The 20,690-nt window shown below is 43.5% G+C and overlaps 1 protein-coding gene across 2 annotated transcripts in view; it reads right to left on the reverse strand.

Moving 5' to 3' along the window:
- Window positions 1-16,406: 16,406 nt before the first annotated feature.
- Window positions 16,407-20,690, reverse strand: part of MAPKAPK3 (MAPK activated protein kinase 3) — a 58,154-nt gene continuing 53,870 nt past the window's right edge. For both annotated transcript variants that reach the window (XM_084269581.1, XM_084269582.1), the window contains 2 exons: window positions 18,892-18,972; window positions 16,407-17,418 (listed from right to left, as the gene is read on the reverse strand). In XM_084269581.1, coding sequence (XP_084125707.1) covers window positions 17,260-17,418; window positions 18,892-18,972 — 240 coding nt within the window. In that variant the 3' untranslated portion in view covers window positions 16,407-17,259. The remainder of the gene's footprint in view (window positions 17,419-18,891; window positions 18,973-20,690) is intronic.

Below are 20,690 nucleotides of genomic sequence, written 5' to 3' on the forward strand. Positions count from 1 at the left end.
ACATGTTAAGATGAATGTTGCTGCCTATGGGGCACAAAGAAATGCCTGAAATCTGTGAAAAAACACACAAAAATATGCTGGCTGTTACCCAAATCTATGCACCTCTTGCCCACAGACCCCTTATCTCTCAGTCCAAGACAAAGATCTCCTGCATCACGCCCACACAAATCACATTAGCTGCGCCTTGCTACTGCCTGCCTTTTTAAAATTCCATTTTCTCTTTAAAGGAATAGTGTCACTTTTAGAGAATTTAGACAACTTGGGATGTCATCTTTCTGTTGCTCGTGACACAATTCTCATTCATCAGTGCAAGCTTGCTTTCCTGAGAGTAGGAATGCAACCTACCAGGCTGCAAAGCAACCCCCCATCTGATTCACTGGTTAAACAAGCCTGAGAAAGAGGAACTGGCAATATCTTCTGCTCCTGTGTGATGCTGTAAGATCACTGCTCAGAGTTTAAGCATGCAGATAAATCTCTCTCTGACACTAAGGGAAAAGAGTGAACCAGGCTGTGAGGAGCCTTCCAACTTCACACATCGACAAGACAAACTCAGTACATCTTGTTTGCTCCCTCTGATTTATTAGATACTCTTTACAAGAGATCTGTGCTACCACTGCCGGCCCTGTGGGGGTTTCTACTCCACTGGTCATCCTCACACTGCCTGTAACACAGAACTCCAGCCTATTAGCAGGCTGAGGAAGAAAAGCTGCTCTCATCAGATAAAACAACAGAGGCATGACAGGCTCTTATATTTTCAAGCGTGGCTTAAGAGCTAACTTTAAAATATTACTTCCATCAGTAAATTTACCCCCAAATCAAATGAATGCTAAAGCCAAAATAAAATGAAACACACAATAAAATCCCCCCAAAGTAATTTTGAGCTTGAATAGAACTGTACTCTAAAAATATAGATGAATTATGTATGAATGGGAAGCAGCGACTGACACTCAACACAGGAGTTTGTCTTTGCCAACAACAACAAATCGCTAGCGCAATCACCGCACTGCCTGGTGCTTCCCCTCAATGCTTCCTGTCAGTGTCATCATCCCCCCTCCTCCTACAAGCATGTTTCTAATCCATTAGCTGGGGGATACACAGAGATCTCTCTTCCTGGCAGTGACAGGCTGCTGCTACACATGCCCCACACAGTGATGGGATTTGCTGCGTTAGAAGTGGTAAGTGTGTCTCTGCCAGAAACTGCTCTGCACAACTTTCCCTTGATGCCCCTGAAACGTTTCCTGTGTCATCATGCTCCCAAGGTCAATGTTCATAACAGCAAGGCAGCAAGGTGCCTGGGAGGGAGTTGCTGACTGACTGGCTTGTAGCCTGAGCAAAGCCACAGAGGCTTCTCCCAAGCTTGGATGGCTTGGCCATGACTTGGTGCAGCCCAAGGCTGGGCTGGAGCAGAGCCTTGCTCTGGTCCTGCCTGATGGATTCCCCTCAGCGGTGTGTACCAGGCTGGCAAGATCTCCTCTTCTATTTTCCCCCCTGATGCACACTGTAGAAATACATTATATCTCAATATTATCCCTTTGAACAAACATCACTGTGGTACTCCATCCAAACAACCAGTCACTTTAGGATTAATTCAAATCCTCCCCTCTTTTTTTCTTTCTTCCCTTCTAACATCTAAAGATGGTACTTTGTCCTACTTTCACAATCTCTTTCTTTTAAGATTGATTTATGGTAGCAATTTTCTTCCATCTGCATATCCACAAAACTTTGGGACCCTGCAGCAGAGCATAAGCTTATTCTAAAAATAAGAAGGCTTCCCAAAAAAAACCCCAAGAAGCCATGTAAGAACACCCATGGTGAGCTATGAGTACATTACACAAAGCACAATGGGGACCCTATGGAACACAGCAGCCCTAAAGTATTCCAGGCACATTTTTATCCTTAGCAAGCAGATAAAAGAGGACTCTTAGTTTTCAAATCTCTGAAGGATGAAAAGAAATTCATCTTGGATTAGGGTAAATACCATGTATGAAAAAAGACAGACAACAGATTTCTCTATGGGAGTAGTTTTTTCTCATGAACTTACTCTGATTTTTCTGTGGGTTCCTGTTAGCTCAAATTAATGATTCATGACTGCTTTAAACATCCACACTATTGGCTTATTGGCAACAAGGATTTGATTTTATTTTGGGAAAACAGAGAAAAAGATGACCCACCAGCATTTGCATGCTTTATGGGGTCTATATTTTGTTCTGGTTTTTTGGGCACGTCCTATGGGTAAAGCATAAATAATTATCTGGACAAATTTTTAAACAACATCTCAAATATCTAGGTGCTGATAATGAAGTGGAAATAAAAATGCTAATCTAAAAGCTATTAATACCACTTACTTTTTAAATGGAACTGGAGTACAAGCTCCATGTATCGGTTTGCCTATGAATAAGGGGAAAAGCTCTTTAGAATATAAATGCATTCCCTGCAGTGCAAACTGAAAGTGACCCAAACCCACTACTCCTACAGCACCACAAGGCAGGTTTAAATGTAGCTGTAGAGAGCTCATGACACAGGGCCTGTAACACTGGTGTCACGCCCACAGACACCAGGGTTGGATGTGAAGCTCAGATAGATATGTTTTACACCAGGAATGGGTTTTTCAGGGTATTATGAGAATCTCACACAGGGCTGATGCAGACAGAAGCAAGCTGTTTGCAATAGCTCTCTTTTATAGCTAAGCAGAGGACTTCCCACTGGAGCTGCCAAGTCTGCTTCTATCATGACTACTAAATTCACATGGAATAAATAATTTTTTAATTTAGTTTTAATACAGGAAAACTATTCCTGAGCTTTCCTGTTACAGGGAACAGATTAACCCTTGGTTAGGGATGTGTATGGCATGCACAGGACAATTACCATAAACCCTCCCTAATCTCAGTAAGCTCATCAGCATAGTTGTAGGTCCACGATTAGACACAGAAAAGTTCAGTAAGCACCTACCACTGAAGGGATGCAAAGCCTGGAAGAAGATTTGTTTGGGTTTAATGCACTGTGTATGGTTACAAGCTAATGACAAGTTCAACATGTAGCTGTTTGAGGAGAGGCTGCAGCACAGATTCTGAGAACAGCAATGGCCTTGGAAAAACTGTGTTGGCCAGTCTACTGTAACACTAAGAAATGATGAGTTTACCTTTTGCTGTCTCCACACAAGACTCTTGCTGAACTTCTGGGGGAAGGCAAAGTGCTGCAGATAGCACAGCTGTGATCCCACTGCACCCTGCACCTCTTTCCACTCTCTTGAACCTGGACCTAAAGGTGTATTTTTGGTAAATCTAGAGACAGAGGAAAGAGAAAAGACAGTCTGCCTTGCTAAGCTTAGATACAGAGTCATTTCTTCAGCTCTCAGTCCAGACCAGTCTCTGCTAATATTTTCCTCTAACTTAATTTTTTTTAAAAAAGTTTAAAAAAAGAAACAAACACAGATGAGAATTGCTGCAACTCTAGCAGTTTGCTTCCTCTGCAGCTAAAGCAGAAAAGTTCTGTTAAGTTTCCTCCTACATACCCAGAATAGTCTTTAACTTCCCTCTACATCTAGAAGACCATCTCAGGCCCCTGCCACCATCTTTGTGGCAATGGTAAACTAGATACTTAAGTGCAGTTACCAGACACTGACATTCACTTGGTTCAAAATGAATTTTGCCTGCTTTAGTGTCAGCAGGAACTTTACATTGAAGGCATAACTTCAGTCACATGAAAGGCAGAAGAGACCGAATCAGTTCACAGTTGATACCCGACCATCCCAAGAGGGCCCAATCCACACATCCTGCTCCTACTTACTTGAAATGCTTTGGGTAGACTCAGTTGTCGTTTCAGACAGTTCTCAGTCAAGAACCTTCTTCCTTTGGCAACAACTTATTCTTTCAGCTGTGTTCTTACATTATTACAGCTAATGTTTCCTAGTCAACTTGGTCAGAAGAAGGACCAGCTGCAAGAAAAGACATGGGCTTTCACTTTAGTCTAGGCACAGGTAACCAGAGAGGAGCAGCTCAGGTGTTGTCATGCGAAATGATCCTATTTGCACATCTGTAGGATCATGGTCTTTCAGTCCCTCAGGTTTCCTTCCCATTTCTCTTTATTCATTTCAAATTATTCTTCCATGTTTTTTGCTTTTGATCACCTAAGAAAGCCAACCCTTTTGATCTGCTCTGCAAATCTTCTGTATGTTCTCATCCCTTCCCAGTCTTCCAGCTCCCAGGGAACAACACATGGCATGCTGAGGAAAATACTTCAGTACTGCCCTGAGAGGAGAAGTGAAGACAGGACCTGAAAAGCCTAATTCAGCAACAGGCTCCTTTGCAGCTCTGTGTAGGAACTGCAAAATAAACATGGAAACAAAGAGCATCTCCCGTCTCAAACCCGTAAGTGACACCAGCTGCTTCTCCTTGTGAAGGCAGGAGATGAATTTCTATTTCTGATGGTCTCTGGGGCTGTCAGCCACACTCTTACTCCCTGGAGAAGCAGATGACACTGCTTTGTTGCACAGAGAAATGGGAGGACTGACCTTTGACTGCCTGCTTGGATATGAACCCTAACTGCTCAGTTTGGCTTTTGTTTATAAACTCCATTTTTCGCCTCTTGTACTGACCTAAATCCTGCCGTGTTTGGTTTACAAACATGCCAAGGGAAACCTGGTTTTGCCCTTGTCCTACATTTCCCTTTCTCCTCCCAGTTCAGCATCTCTAACAAATCACCTTTACCACATTACAGAAGCTGCTTTTTCACACACAGTATTTTGTCAGTTGCTGGAATTCGTAGGATTGTGAGTGGACTTCATATCCCACTGGCTAAATGGTCACCATTGAATCAATTCATCTACATTAAATAAACAATTTGCAATTAAACAACATTGAAATGCCACTGATTTGATTAATGTCTGCAAGGCTTTTTTTTAAAAAAATAAAGATTCAGGCAGACAGGGAAAACTTCTGTTGCTACGGTTTATAGTTTATAAAATAGAGAAAAAACTCACCTCTTCTGACATTCATTTTCATTCCACTGCCTTTCCTTCCATCAGACTCTTGCCTCTGTACACCTGCTCTCTATCTCCATTTGTCTGATTAATTATCCTCACTTCTTCTCTACAGGCTTTGACAAGTTCCTCTTCCTTCTCCAGCTTTGTCCCCATTTTTTGCCTTGCGTGGCTTAAATCTCTCCCCTAGATATACTGGCTCCTCTTAAAATGAAATGACACAGAAACCACCAATAAATAGTTTTTTAAATGAAATAACAATAAGTGGCAGAACATCTTGGCTACATACCAATTTTTGGAGAATTTATAAATTAAGCTGCTTTCAGAGTAGGCGCTGGCTGAGGGGTTTAGATTTCCATGTGATACGAACTCCCATGGAGAAAAAGTCATGTTCAAAGAGGTCTTTATGACAGCATTATACACATTATTTGCCTTTAATAACACAGTTAGAAATGATTATCAATTCAGAATGTAAAAGAAACGCTGAGCAGTGTTTTCTGTATGTGAAAGTATTCACATAGGCGTGTCTCACTATTTTTTTCAGCATCAGAGTTACTGGGTAGTGTATGCCATAATTAATTCTTCTCAGGATTTCCATTATTATTCCTCTCTTGTCCTCCCTTTCAGTTTGTTGAACCTTGCTGAAAAATCCTGCTGCTAAGCTAGAAGATACCCGTGCTTCATCAGTCACGAAGCTTTTACAGAGGAAACTTTGTAGAGTTTTATTAGTAAACAATTCAAAAGCAGGTGCAGAGTCTTCACAAAGCTGGGTCCAAGTATTCCTTGAGAGATTACAGTATAGAGGAACATGATGGTCCCTGAAAGGGCACCTGTGATACCTAGTTTTGTCTTTCAGTTTCTTTCCTGAAACTCACCTCACCTTTCCTGGTCTTTCAGTTCCAGATCCCAAAGGCCAAGAAGTCCTCGAGCATCTTTGAAATCAGAGGAGTCCCACTATTCTGCTGTCACCATTCTGTAAGGCTGGAAAGGGTTTCAGTGTGATTTTAGGATGGGCATTGTAAAAAAAAAAGCACAGCAAGCCTATCCAGCAAGAGGCAGAGGCAGCACCACCACAGGGCTGCACACCACTGAGGCACACCATTCCCCCTCTCAGGCACAGAGCCAGGGAAGAAAATGCTTGGAAGTAACTTTGCACAGAAACATTCACAAGCAACTGCACAGCCACACGTTCTCCCCAGCAAATCTGTTCTTGCATTCCCATCTAAACCAACCTGCACTTAGTAGGTGCCCATTTGATTCCTTTGCCCTGGGGGTTTGGCTGTCCTTAACACTGATTCTTTACCTTTGTCCTGAGAGAAATATTTGGCCTCACATGTCCCACCTCCAGTTACTTCTCCTCTCCCTCCCCTCCAAGCCTGTTATTACTGTATGTGAGTCATCCCATTAATCCGGAGAGAAGGCTAGAAAACAAGTGAATAAACACCCTGCTTCACAACCTTCTGTCTGCACTGTTTACTTCTCTGCTAATGAATGAACAGCTAAAAAACAGAATTATCCTAATTGGGGACATTCAATGGGACATTATCTCCTCTTTGTCAAGAGCTGCTGCCTGGGTCTGCCAGCGATTACACTACTGGATCAGAGGATGATCTCTGAATGCTCCCTACCAGTGCCAGTGAAAACATGATGGAAAGCCCAGGGAAACGGTGGAGAGGAACAGAGGTGCAAGTCAAAACGAAGAGCACAGGAGTCTCTTACACGTCTCTCCTATTAAAAAATGATTAGAAGAGGTGTGAGGAACAGGGAAGAGCTGTGACGCCAGACACAGGACCCTGTCTCCAGCAGCGCCAAGGTCAGATCCCTTCGATGCCCTGTGCTGGGGCTCAGCACATGCTCCGAGTTCTACCGTTCCCTTTGTGTGCACGGATAGGGCTCTTCATTTATCACAAGTATGGCAGGCAACTGTCTGCAATGTCCCACGCCCCCCCTTTAGAGCTGTCAGAGTGAGCCCATCTCTACTGACATGAATAAAGATAGAAGATGAAGGACTAAATGAGAAACAAATTACCGTAGCCTCTGTTTTGCCCTCCAATGCAGGACTGACAGGAATCCAAGGTCTAACTCCTGCCATCTCAAAGCCTGGCTTTTACTCTCCCTTGCTGCAGACAGATAGGGATGAACTGATGCTGCATGCAGCCCACACTTCATCCCCACTCCTTTCACATTCAAAGAATCAACTTTGTCTTGCCTCCCTCAAAAGCATACAAAGTTAAACCTTATCACTATTACCTTAACACTGCAAGGTGTACAAGAAGCCCCTTTCGACTTGCAAGGGTAAGAATATTGCAGTTTCTTCATAAAACAAGTATCTAATGCCCACAAAAAGCATCTAAATTACAGGCATATTAGTATGAATTCTTTTCCAAATAAGGCAACGACACTGTCTGCTTGTGCTCTTCACATATTCTTTCCCCTTCCTTGTTACCTATGCTCAGATTTTGGAATTTAGCCTGACCTTTTTATTCCTGCACTTGGCGCATAGCTGAACACACTCTTCTCTGATCCACTTTCAAAGAGAATCTATTAATTTCTATATCAAGGAGGACTGATGTTCAACCCCTGAGCTAAACATACAGTCCAACAGTACACAGAATCCAACATTTGGGCATTTGGTGGTGGTTTCTTTTCCTTCTCCCACAGCATAACAGGAGAGCACCTTGTACATGTCCCCATCGTGCAAATGGTGTATTTCCCCTTTGTGACAACTGGTGACACATGAGGCTTTGTCCCTGCCAATCCTCACACAGAGGTTCCTGCCTTAAATATGTTCCAACACTTGTAGAAACTGCTGTGTACCTCTCTGTCTCCTTCTAGATGGGAATGTGTTGCCCACTCTCTCTGGGCTGGACAGAACAACCAGCCATCATGGTCTAGGACATTGGCACAACACACTGACTTGTGTCACCCAGACTTCTCAGGACTTGCAAGGACAAGTAGACAGCCTCCACACCTGCTCTGAGCCCTGACACCAAACATGCTGACACCTTGTCCTGCTTTCTGCTAGGTCCTAGCTGAAACCAGGACACATCTTTGTGGCTGGCAGCATTTCAAATCAAGACTTAACATTCTACCAGGCTCCTTGATCGCTGGTGACACGCAAATGAACACAAAGCTAGCATTCAGCCAATAAAACAGCCTTTCCCTGACTCTCTGTAAGATCCTTTCCACAGCACACAGCTCTCTTAGATGTCCAGTTGTGTCAGAAAAAAGCCCAAAAGCATGAGTTACAAGTGGATGGCCACGTGCTAACCACCACTCCCTCACTTTCCCCCTCATCTGCCACACAGTAGGACGGTATGTGGGGAGGGCTGCTGGTCACCCTGCCTGGAGCACCAGATGCTGGGAGTAGGAGAGGTCCTTAGAGCAGAAACACTGCTCACTCCTCCTCACTGTTACAGGCCAGGTTCTCATTCTGCACTAAGACCTTCCCTCCCACACAGGCCTACCAGGACTGGGGCCATTCATGGGGAGAGGATGACAGAATATGATCTACCAGGCAGCTTCCCACAAAACGAGGCTTCCTCAGAGCTGAGGAACAGGTACTGAGCAATACACAGCTGACCTGCCATGCCTCATCTGCAGATGTGGAGTACCACTGGCAGTCCCAGCTAGAGCTCTTCCCCACTGCTGCTCTCCTCCTCCTCTTTGGACTAGGCCATGTCCAGAGACAGATGGGAGAGAGAAGACAGTGACACAAAACCACTCCACATTTACAGGCAGCGATAACCTTACTTTAATGATGCTGTGGGAAGTGAACTTGACAACAAAAGCTCAGACTGAATTTTTTTGAGGCTTTGTGCCAGAGTGTATCTCTGCATTTGTAAACAGGTATTTCATTTGAACTTCTGAACACTTGAAATACTTTCATGTGTGCTTACCTTTAGGATAGAAGGTAAGTAAAGAAGTAAGCACACAAAGTCACATGACAGAGGTATTATTGGCATTCAAACAGAAGACTAGTATGGCTTCTTAAAAAAAATAAATCATTGCTTTTGCTGAGTGGTGTTTCTGATTAATGGAGAATTTGAGTGAAGCATCTCCCCTTTCACATAGTTAATTCTAACAAAGCAAGCTCAAGGTTTCCAGTTACCTGGATAGAACTAGTTAGATTCTTCCACATTATTACTTCAATGTGATAACCACTCAAATATCAAGTTTCTTTTTCACAGCTATATTCTTTTTAAATTTTCACTGGGAATAGTTTTCTGAAACTGGGGACAAAACCTGCTGCAAAAGGAAATACACAGTCTCAGAAATCCTACAAAGAAAAGTGTTGGGCTTAAAAGAAATACTTTAAAATGAATTTGCTTAGTCCATAACACCACCACCATTGAGGTTTCACATAGAAACAAAGAAACTATATATTAGACCAAAGTTATTGGGAAGAGGCTTGATGCAAGTGTGTGTGCCTGAATCGCTGTAGGCAGGCTAATGAAAGCAAACAATATTAACAAGCTAAGGTAATCACTGATTATTACTGAGTTCCTGCTAGCCAGGGATGTAGTTGGTGTCACTTGAGACAACAGAAGGTCCAAGCGATAGCACCGGGTGCCTGTGGACACAGTCGTGGACTTTGAGAGCTGATGATCACTCGTGTGATAGTTGTTCCAGGGTCCTCCAGGAACAGCTTAGAAACCAACTTTGTGCAGGAAAGGCAAATTAATCAAGAAAGCATCTGATAGCTCTCCTGAGTGCCAGCCAAGGCTTGAGCTGGATGCAGGGAATCTATTACGAAACAAGGAGGCAGACCTAGCTGAGTCACTTCAAATCAGGAAATTCAATCCCTTCCTACTCCTCAGATTTAAAATATCCTATAGCAAAAAGCTTCTATAGGGTATTTTTTGGGTTTTATGTTTAAGGAAGAACCTGAAATACTGCAGTCAAGTCTCTCTAAAAAAAGTACCCATCCCTTCCAAGCAGTGTAAAATACATGGAATTAACAAACTAAGGAGGAAAAGAAAATAAAGGAATTGAAAAGGAAGATAACCATACCGCCACATGAGCTCTTTGCAGCTAAATGATGTTTTCCACACAAAGACCTAAAAGCCAGGGGGAGACAACAGAGGTATTTCTGCTCTAAATGGCTACTTTTCATTGAGATGATGTACAACCAAGAGATTTTAGAATAACAGTTCTATAACACTAGCACAGTGTTTTACAGAGCTGACTGGAAAAAGCTTAAGTCCCATGGGATAGTGGGAGCATGTGTCACCCTGATGAGGCACAGAGACAAGAAGGTAGGAGTGATTTCCTAAGAAAATTAAACATGTTCATTTTGTATAAACCTGAGAAAAAATATAAAGGTTTAAGCATCCTGTGCAGGAGCTGGAAGGGCCAGTGGCTCTAGTTCCAGTCCTCCAGTCACTACAGCACCTTGGGTATGAGGCATCAGGATGAAGTGCACACACCTCTCAGAGAAGACTTGGCAAGGCAAGCACAGTAGAGCTGCGCACCATACCATTAAGCAGGGGACTTCCATGACCCCAAAGGAAGACCAGAACACTTTTGGGTTACCTCAAAAGGAGGCACCCATAAATACTGGCAATTGTACTCCCAGCCCATTCTCAAACAGGAAGAAAAGGTATGAAGTGCTAGTTGGGTTCATTTCTTTCCAAAGTCTTCTATTACCCGCAGAGGGATATCTTTTCCTTCTATCACCCATTGTTTGGAATTTTACATATAATGCAGTTTCTTGTTTCCTGACAGGTATTGGGATTCCTTGAAAATCTTCCAATATTTTACACCACAGTTTGGAAATAAAAGCAGAGGTGGCACAACTGTAATTGAGCCAAAGAAGAGAAACCACTGAGCCACGGAGCGTTAGCCTGGAGACAACTCATTAGATTTTTGCTCAAGACAAAAGTGAAACATCCAGTGATAAAGTGCAAGCTAGAAATGCAAGACATCAGAAAACAAAGAAAGAAAGTTAACCTCACCTTGACAAGGTTTGGGCAAGTAGAAAGGGAGCCCACTCAGGCAACTTTGGGAGAGCAGAACTTAATCTGCAAAGTGTATCTCTTCAGTTATTAGTTGCTCTAAAAGAAAGGTCACTTATTTGGTATACTAACAGCATTTACTCAAAAGTCTCATTTACAAACATCAAACTGAGCCTTGCTTTAGACTACCTCAGGAGAAAAAAAAAAAAAAAAAAAAGGAGTCTGCCTTGTATATCTATCTTTAGGGAAACATAATTATTTCTGAATTCAGGAATTGCTCTGGGTTGGAGCAGCAGCTAATATCCTAACCAGAATTTCCTTCATCATTACTCAAGCAGTAGCATTTTTATTTTAAAAAAAAAAACCTTAGTCCTCCTCCCCCACCAGTATTTCTCTTCTAACACATTCCATTCTAATTTTAGTCTTTTGAGAAGTTTCTTTTCCAGATCAACCCACTCTTTTTCACATTTAAATAATTTTCAGTTTTTTTAAAGCGCAGCGTTAGCAGGTGCTTCAGTAGCTAAGAGATAACAAATCTCATGAGAACATCTTCCATGTTTCCCAAATGGATTAGCCTGGAAGTTTTGGGAGAACAATATTAGGCAAAATAACAATGCCATTTAATTTTAAAACTGGAACAAAAGCCTTAAGATAAGAGACAAAAGAAGCAGCATTTATGCTCACTGTTAACAAACAAAGATGCAGTAAGAATTGGCTGTTACACTAGCAGTACTGGTAATTAACTTGACTACAGTGAAATGCAACAGAAATTAATTTAGAAGCTTAACATGGAAGAAAACGGTGCAACTCCTCCTTTTTTGAAGTCTTTGGGTTTAGTGCAGCCCCAGGACTAAGGGTGCTAAATGGTTTGCAACCATTTCAGTGGCTAAAAGTGGAAAAAACCCAGCACGCTGTCACTAAGCAGCAGAAACTTTACCAGTAATTTGGGCCTGCAGCTCCACACAGCTAAAACACGTTTATTATCAGATCTGGAAGCTGAACTGAAGCAAGGTCAAGATACCTGTGTACCACCCCTCCTCAGACAAAAGACAGCCTGGCCCTTCACCTCACCTCCAGCTCTTTGAAAGTCGTGTTCTTTCTCTTTTGTCTCCTGGATGCTAAAAACGCTGCGATATGTGTCAGTGATTGCTTCTTTCTGCAGTCCCAAGCAGTATGAGGAAGCCTCTGTGCCACCTCTGTGCCTTTCTGCAGTTAGAACAGATCCATGAGATTCTGGCACCTGGGAGACTCACAAGACAGGAAATTTTGAAATAAGTGGACTCTAAGCATCATTTTCAGATTTACCAATACAGGTGTTCATCACAAAGTTATCTTCATATATTCCCTACAGTGCAGGAGCACCATCCTCCTCCAGTGGTAAAAAAAGCTTAATAAATTGAATCTGTCCTCTTATGACTGTAAAGAGGTAGGGCCTGCAGTAAAAATGTAAGTTGGAGTAGAATCCAACAGCAGACATTCCTTATCTTGTTCTCCAACATGACATATCCCCCATTTCTACTCCCTTTGCCCCATTAAATTTTTCTAACCACACAGACTAAAACCAAAAGCAAGCCTATTTCAATGCTGGACTTTATACTAAAATAGCATTTTCTTATCCAGTGCAAAGATTTCAGGGAAACATCTCTTCAGGAAATGCTATTACCTAGGATTGCACTAACCTCAGTTTTCCAGATGTGGGATCCATTTAAGTATGTACCTGGAGTCAACTTGCTTGTTAACCTGCAAGAATTTTTAACATTTTTTTTTCTTTGAGGTTTTGATTGTATTCACTGTCTTTCAAAATGCTTCCTTGTCTCCATCCTGTTTAAGATCTCCAGAAGAGAATGAACTTGTCTTCATTCCCAGCTATGCCAGCTCCACTACCAAGAACAGCCAGGTAAAGAGGGGAAATACTGGAACCTAGGAAACAGAGAACTCTGGTATTGCCACAAAAATCTCCCTAAAACATGTACAATTGGAAGAGAGGAGTTCTGCTACATGTAAATTCATTCCCTGCTTTCCTTCACTCCCTTTGTCCCTGTGCTGTCTCAGCCAGTGTGAAAGGGCACTGGTGAATGAGCTGGGGTGCATCCCCAAGGACAAGCTTTCCTCCCCTTGCACACAGCTGAGCTGGCTCCCATGGCTGGTTTCATCCTTAGGCTAAGCATGCAAATATACCAAAGCAGCTGGGCACAGATTAACACCTCTTCCCTACCTTTAAACACAGGTTTAAAACAGTACATGTACTTATGATTACATGCAAGTAATTAAAAAGCTTCACTTCTCCTCACTAAATCTTCCTTTTCTCAAAAGGGCCTTTGTCTAAACAGGGGCCAAATAAAGTCTGAATTGAAAAGAGGACGGGAAATTAGATCAAACTGAGTATGTAGCATTCTCATTATCCCTCATGTCAGACAAGTCAGAAGCAGTTACATAATTGGGCCTCTAGACTCTAGGCAGTGAAGTGTTAAGAGAAAAGCAATCCCAGGACTGCATGCTGGGTTTTGACAAATACAAAAACACAGAAGTAGGCCAAGAGCTTACCATTAGTGTTAGTTTTTAATTGTCTAAAAAATGCTCATTGTGGGGCACATGTGGCCAAAAAGCTAAGAATGCATGCAGGAAAGGGACAGGTGAGGGAGGGGATGTTACCTGTGCTTGTGTGTCAGAGGAAGTACACATGCAAGCCAGTGAGAACACGTGTGTGAGAGGAGTACAGTGACCAGAAATCCAAGGGGAGGCAGCGGCCCATAAGCAATTGCTGTGAAAAGGAGTGGGGGTGGGGAACTGTGCACAGCCCTTTTTTAGCTCCTGCTGTAAAAAAATAAATAGACCTTTTAATCTGTGTTCTCCTTGAAGCCTTCTCTATTGACCATTCATTTCTTCTTTCCCTTCCCAGCACTTTACCTCCTCTATATGGCTGATGAATATGCAAATGTATAATCAGTTCTATAATAGCCTATCCTTTCTAAAAACAGGCTATAAATTTGGATCCTAAGCAGCAGGTTCTAAAGAGACTATTATACTATATGGCTGGAGGAAGAGGGAAGACTCAAATACCACCACTAGCACACCAGAGCTCTTTATAATGCGTGTGAATGCAGCTAGAAGGACAGGCCCTTCTTCTAACACAGCCAGCAGCCAGACAGGAAAGATCTTCTGCAAAACATACACAGGGATCTATCTCATCGCAGGCTTCTGCAGGGCACGGCGCACGGGCTAGCAACAGGCACCGCCGGCTTCGGCTCTGCCACAGCCCCCGAGATCCCCCGGGTTTCAGCCTCCAGCTACGGGCGCTGCGGGAGCTGTCGGGAAAGCCGGCGGACGCGGGCCGATGGAGCCCGAGGGGGCCGGGCCCAGCGCCCCGGGCGCCCCCAGCGCCCCGCGGCTGCAGACGGGCGCCGCGGGCAGCAGGTGGCGGAGCGGAGCCGGGGCGGGGATGCGGCGCTGCCCGCGCAGGTGCCGGGCTGCGTGTGCGGGGGCGTTGGCAGGGCCGGACACAGGCCGCGGCCACCCTCAGGGTCTGCAGCCCCAGGCAGGGCCGGGGAGCAGCACCGCCCCGCAGCCTGTCCCTGCAGCCTCTCAGGGCAGGGTTAGAGCGGGAGCAGGCTCGGAGGCCCTGCTCCCATCACTACAGCAGACACCTGTCTTACAAGCACGGCAGCAGTTGGAGGGTCCGCACACCACACGTCAGATGCTTCCCAGCTCCCAAGGAGCTGTCTCCTTTCTTCTGTAAAACAAGCACAAACGCTCGAGTACTCGCACGGTTCTGTGCCTGCCATTTTGAGGCCCCCTCAGGTCCCCACCGGGCCCTACAGCACATCTGAACGTTGTCACTGCAGGGTAGAATGCAAGAACCGTTATTAGTCCAAACATAACGAGTTGGCATTGTCCTACAATACAGGGCCTGAAAGCTGAAGGTGCTGTGCCCATCACTCCAGCTTCTGAACAGGCGTGCGGTAAAGACTGGAACCCCATGGGAAAGGATGGGGCCCAGACATGCTTTCCCCAGGGAAACCTACTCCGGAACAGAGACATGACTTCAAGCTCCAGACTGAGCTGACATGCAAAAGAAGGCACCAGCTGGAAACCAAGAGCACCTGATCCAAACTCTGGGCCAGAGACAAGCAAGAAAGCGGGTTGCGACAGCTTCCATCCTGCCCGACCCAAGGCCGCGAGGACACGGCCACGTTTCACAAGGCCGCACTGTTAACTGGGGTAGCAGGAGCACCTATCACCCTGATGAGGCACAGAGATGAGAAGGCAGGAGTGATGTACACAGCACCCTCAGAAAATGTAGATAAAGGGACAGAAACTTTGATCTGGCTCTAATCCCAACAGTTGCACCCTGTACATCTCACAACTCTTCATTTGCTGTATTATCATTTACAGTGAGTGAACACTATTTGCATAATTCATAGGGGTTGTAGGATAAACATGAAATGCTGTAATCATAGAAATTCCTAAACAGGCACAACAGAATTTTAAAATACACTTTTGCAGATGCTGATAATTAAAACCAAACCTTTGTAAGGGTAAAACACTGCTCAAGGCTGGGGAGCCTTTGAATGTGAGCATCAGTGAACACTTTCCTTCTCCCATCACCTTCCACAAAGATGTACCTCACAAAGCAATACAAACTCTGCAACATCTCAACAAAACCAGGGATGACAGGAGGAAGGAATGTTGTAACATGATTTATTAAAATCTGTTTATAAAACCCCAGGACCAGCTCACAAAGAAGAATGGAAGTCTCATCCAACACTTTGAAGATGGGAACAGGGGTCCCCAGACAAGGTCCAAAGCCTCGAGTTGATCTTTGTTGGAGGTAACAAGATCTATGTGGCAGCCCAATTTGAGAGTTCAGATCCTCTCCAGAGCCTTGTTTTCCTCTTTGTCTTTAACATTCTTCTGAGCCTATTAACACACCAGTACTCTGTGCCTACCACAAAGTAGTTTTTGCCTGCATCACTGGAAGCACATCATTTTCACCCTAGACTCTGATAATACTTTCACAAATATTTGCTTCATCTCAACTAAAAAAAACCCCAAAACCAACCCAAAATCCAGCCAGAGGTAATATTTTGATCACAAAGTAAAAGAAACTAACAAACCAAGGCTAAGATCCCATAAAACAAGAATCAGAATATAAAAAAGAAAAAAAAAAAAAAGGCATGTACAGGGAATCTCCCTTAGGTGGCAAAAATCTTTGGATCCTGAAACACTGACAAAACACTGCAAATAAAGTAGCATCCTCCTCCTCCCTGACCTCAGGAAACAAACCACCCCCAGCACCCCAACATTTGCTATGATCAGCACATCTTAGGCATGGGTTCTGGAGATAATTACCAGAAGGGATGCTGGCAGACACCAGGGTCCATTCAGAGAACGTGCACTTGCCACTTCTTTCCCAATTTCAGAAGTCTCTCTCCTGGAGCAGTCTCTGGTACACAGCTGTGTGTCCAGTTGCATGCCCCAGAGGTTGTGGATCTAAGAGGAACAGCAATATTCTCTGCAGGATACTTTCAACTCTAAATCCTTATTAAAACTCTTTACAGAAAGTGTCATTTAAATGAAAAACATCACAAGAGAGGGATCTGACAGTGTCCTAGACATGACATAATGGTTAGTTTAGAAAACTTACATGTTACCAAATGAGAATCCATAACAAACTCAAATCTTCATGAGATGACATGAAGATTTTATGAAAATGGAAATGTATGGATGCTTCTTCTCACAGCAGGAATAATGGTTCTCTGCTTAGGTGATATTCTGTAACTATAGGAGGTAAGTTGGGAAATACTCTAACATGAGATGCTGTCCAGATGCACCTGTAACAGAATTGCACCTGCACAACTCGTGTAAGAGCAGCAACATTTTTCTCCTTTCTCAGTACTCACGTTTCAGCTACTAAAACACTCCTAGATGAACACTTGGCCTTTTTTCTGTTCCCAAGTTTAAAACAGTAGCAGAAGCCACTCTTGTAGATGGCTGGTAGAGCCTCAGTGCATTAGTATGCTGGGACTGCCTCCTGTTCTCTCCTCTCGTCTGATGCTGTTGAAGTCAAAACAAAAACCTGTAACATTTCTGGTATTACTGTACCTCCCCTAGCAATATGCAACAGAACTGTGTCTCATAATTAGCCTTTAAAAGCAAAGCCTTGATTCAAGTTACAAAAATGTGATCTTTCACACTGCTCCCTCTTTGCAGGATAGCTTCTTCACAGTCTCATTGCCTTTGTGGTACGGACTGAGTCAATCATACTGATTTTAAAATGTTCCTTTTAGCTTTTACCCTCCACCCACAGGTCCTTGGCTTCTCTTCTCATTGGTTATTGCAGCCTGGGGCTGCAGAAGAGGTGCCTGCCTGCTTCTGCTTCTTGCGGCGCTTGTTCAGGAGGCGGTTGTTCGACGTTTTCAAGTCTTTGATTTTCACCTGGTCATAGTCCACCCTCATGGTAGCCAAAGCGCTGGTCATCTCCTCCTGAAACCAAGGAAGTAATTTACTGAAAACCCTGAGGCAGAGAGTGCACAGCCACCCCACACCACTGCCAGGAGATGAGAGTACAGAAAGGAACCTCTGTTACACTACAACCAGAAATAGCTGAGCCCTTTCTGCTGCACTGGACTATGACTAAAGGCTTCACTCTCCTCATGGACTCATTCAGGAGGAACTATTCACACAGCGTTTCAGACATGAGCACGCAGGACCACACTCCACTGGCCTAAATTCCACCACGTCCCCATGCCCAGCATGTCTGCCTGGCTGGCTCTGGGCCTTCACCAGCCCCTATGCCTGGGCTCCTCAGACCAGACTCGGAGCGCAGCTTTCCTCGCTCTGTGACCAAACCAGGTTAGCAGGAGCTAGAAGAGCGAGCTCACACAAAGTTGTTTAAAAGTATGTGCTCCAAATGTACCAGCTTTCACAGTCTGAATTAATATTTAAGTGCAGGCAAATTTTAAACTCTTTAATAAGGCAGTGAGTAACAATCTGCTTAAGTGAATGAATGTCGAGGCATTTAGTTCAGGAAAGGAAAAATGATTAAATATTACAAGAATGCAGGTAGCCTGAGGAAATACCTCTGGAACCTATACAAAGCACAAGCATAAAAAGTTCTCAGAAACATGGAAATGAAGAATGCTAAGTGAAAATATCTGTTTCATGTCTAACTTGGGAGCCAAATGTTGCCTAGGTTCTACGAATTTTTCCTGATGCATAGTTCAACAACTGAGACTATACATCAGTCATTTAAATAAAGCTAGTAATCAGCAATGTTGCAATTATCAAAATGCCAAGCACTGTAAATGCAAAATAATCAGAATTAATTGTAAAAGCATGCCAACCTGATAAAGGCCAGCAGGAAAGAGTTAAAGCTTGCAAACAACTTTTAGTCTGCCCTATAGTTTCTCTTTGCAGGAAGCATTCAACTGCCATCTGTACAAAGAGTAGGTGAGGTACCTGGTTAGATTAAGGGAAAGACAGATATATTTTTATCTCCCCCCACCAAATGTCACAACAAGACAAGGCTAAGGTTATTTAATGCTGTTTTACATTAGAGGAATGGAGTAGAAAACCAGAATGCAGCTCAAGCCTCCCACCCTGTCCCCCTACATTTTCATCATACTCTTCACTTCACTACAATGAATGTCAAGCTCCCTCAGGCCTGTCCCTTTCTCCTCTGTGGTTACATACAGTGGCTCAGCATGGAGCATCATTAACAGCTTTCATCACAAGCACCATCTTTGTGGATATCTGGCACAGCTGTAAGGCTGCTGGATGAAGCTCAAGTACCATTCTTTTTTTTAAACAGTAATCATACACACCACTGTTCTAACTAGGACTGTTTATGCTTCATCTGTTTAACATGGATGTATTCAGAACAGCCATAATCCCCAAGGGAATAAGCATAAGCAGAGAAGACATGACTTCAAGAAATCTGAACTATGATTGACTCACTTTAACTTCATCCCAGTGGTCTTTATCCTCTTGCAGGACCCGTGCAGTGTGAAGTGGAGTTGGTGGCACTGCCATAGATTGCTAAGAAAAGGGAAAAAGGCCAAAATAAGTATTCTGCAAAATCACACTTGGGAAGTGCCTGCTTGCTCTTCTATGTGTATGGAGGGCATAACACTTTATCTAACGTCCTTTGGTGGCCCTCATTATTCATGTTTCCAATCACTAATTCAAGCTAATTCATGGGTGAGGTAGGAAAGGACTCACAGAACAGCATGTTTAAGGAAAAAAAGGAGAGAGAAATCAGTGCTGTTTCATTCACTCTGCTCTCTTCCAGTCCAATCAATAAGCCTACGTTGGCTAAATCTTTATGTACATTTTCGATTTGAACTCTCATTTCACTATTTGTTAGCCAAGGTTTCAAAGTGGTTAATCTGAGCTTTACCTGCAAGGATTTGCTGTAGGAGAAATGTTCTTGTACATATACATTGGCTGAGATTACTGGTTTATTGGATGGTAAGTGTGCCCCACAGAGGGAGCGATGCTGCTATTCAGAGTAAGCACAGTTCAGAAGACAGTGCATTGCTGGAGATGCTCTTCCACATAAAACTGAGATCTATGCTCACCTGTCATGAAATATCAGTAGGTGCTATAAATTCAAATAAGGTACAATTTCTAAGGCAGGAAGCACAAGTTCCCTAGCTAAATGCAACAAGAATAATGATATTTCTTGCCAGTCCATAACCCAAGCTAGACTTTCATTTGGATATCCTATTTTCCTTATGCTTTCTACCCAAACCTGCTATTGCTGTGGTGTCCCACACCAGATGCAGCTGCATTTCAACATCTAAGGAGATGCCTGTTCATGTCTTTGTAAAACAAGGATTACTTTGAAAGCAGTGCTTATACTGCACCGAGCTAACAGCAGCACTGCAGTACTTACAGAAGTGGAAATCATGTCTCATGCATCCTCTGGAAAAGGACCCTACCTGGCCAGTGTATAATTTCATCAAGTACAGTTGGGAGGTGGGAAATGGAAAACCAGCACACTGGCCTTAGTGCTGTCCCTGAGCAGGTGTTGAAGGGGCCTTCCTACCTGCTGTCAGCTACTTGAATAAATCTTATCTACAAGCTAACTAGCCAACTATGTGTTCCACCTAAACTCATGCTGTTCCCAGTCCACAGTAATATTTCTGCCATACATCTAACTAAAAAAAGAAAAAAAAAGAAAAAAAGAGGAGACCACCCTCCTCCTCTGCTATTTGAGCAAGGCAGCTCCCCAATACACATTCCCATTTAGGGATTTGGGAAAACAAAAGGAAGAACACAGGCATTCACTGTGTCGGTCTTTCCCTCTCTCTGCCTCATGGTAACAATAGGTTCAGCAGAAAAAAAAAATGACAAATCTGCAGCTCCATGAGCATTCTTGCAGGAAGGGTATTCTAGCACAGCTCCTTGGTGCAGCAGAGTCTATAGACCTTGTCTCTAATCTCCTCCTTATTAATTGGTTATATGCATATTCCAAGTAACATGTGTCGCTGTAGGTGGTAGCTTCCTTAGCTATTAGGCACTCATTCTGTGAAATTCATCGCCTGCTGACTTCTGGAACACCTCCTTCTTTGGTCTTCAAACACTTAAAGCTGGAGGTATTTATTCTGAACAGTGGTTACATTTTCATTTGGTTAAAAAAGAGGTAGAAACATTGTCTAGGTTCTGTTGAGTTCTACATTCTTTGTAACCTTATTTTCTCAGCTTTCACCACTCTCAATGGAGATACCTACTTCATCAGGATGTTATACAGC

The sequence above is a fragment of the Gallinula chloropus genome (assembly GCF_964237585.1).
Source record: "Gallinula chloropus genome assembly, chromosome: 12".
Lineage (NCBI taxonomy): Eukaryota > Metazoa > Chordata > Aves > Gruiformes > Rallidae > Gallinula > Gallinula chloropus.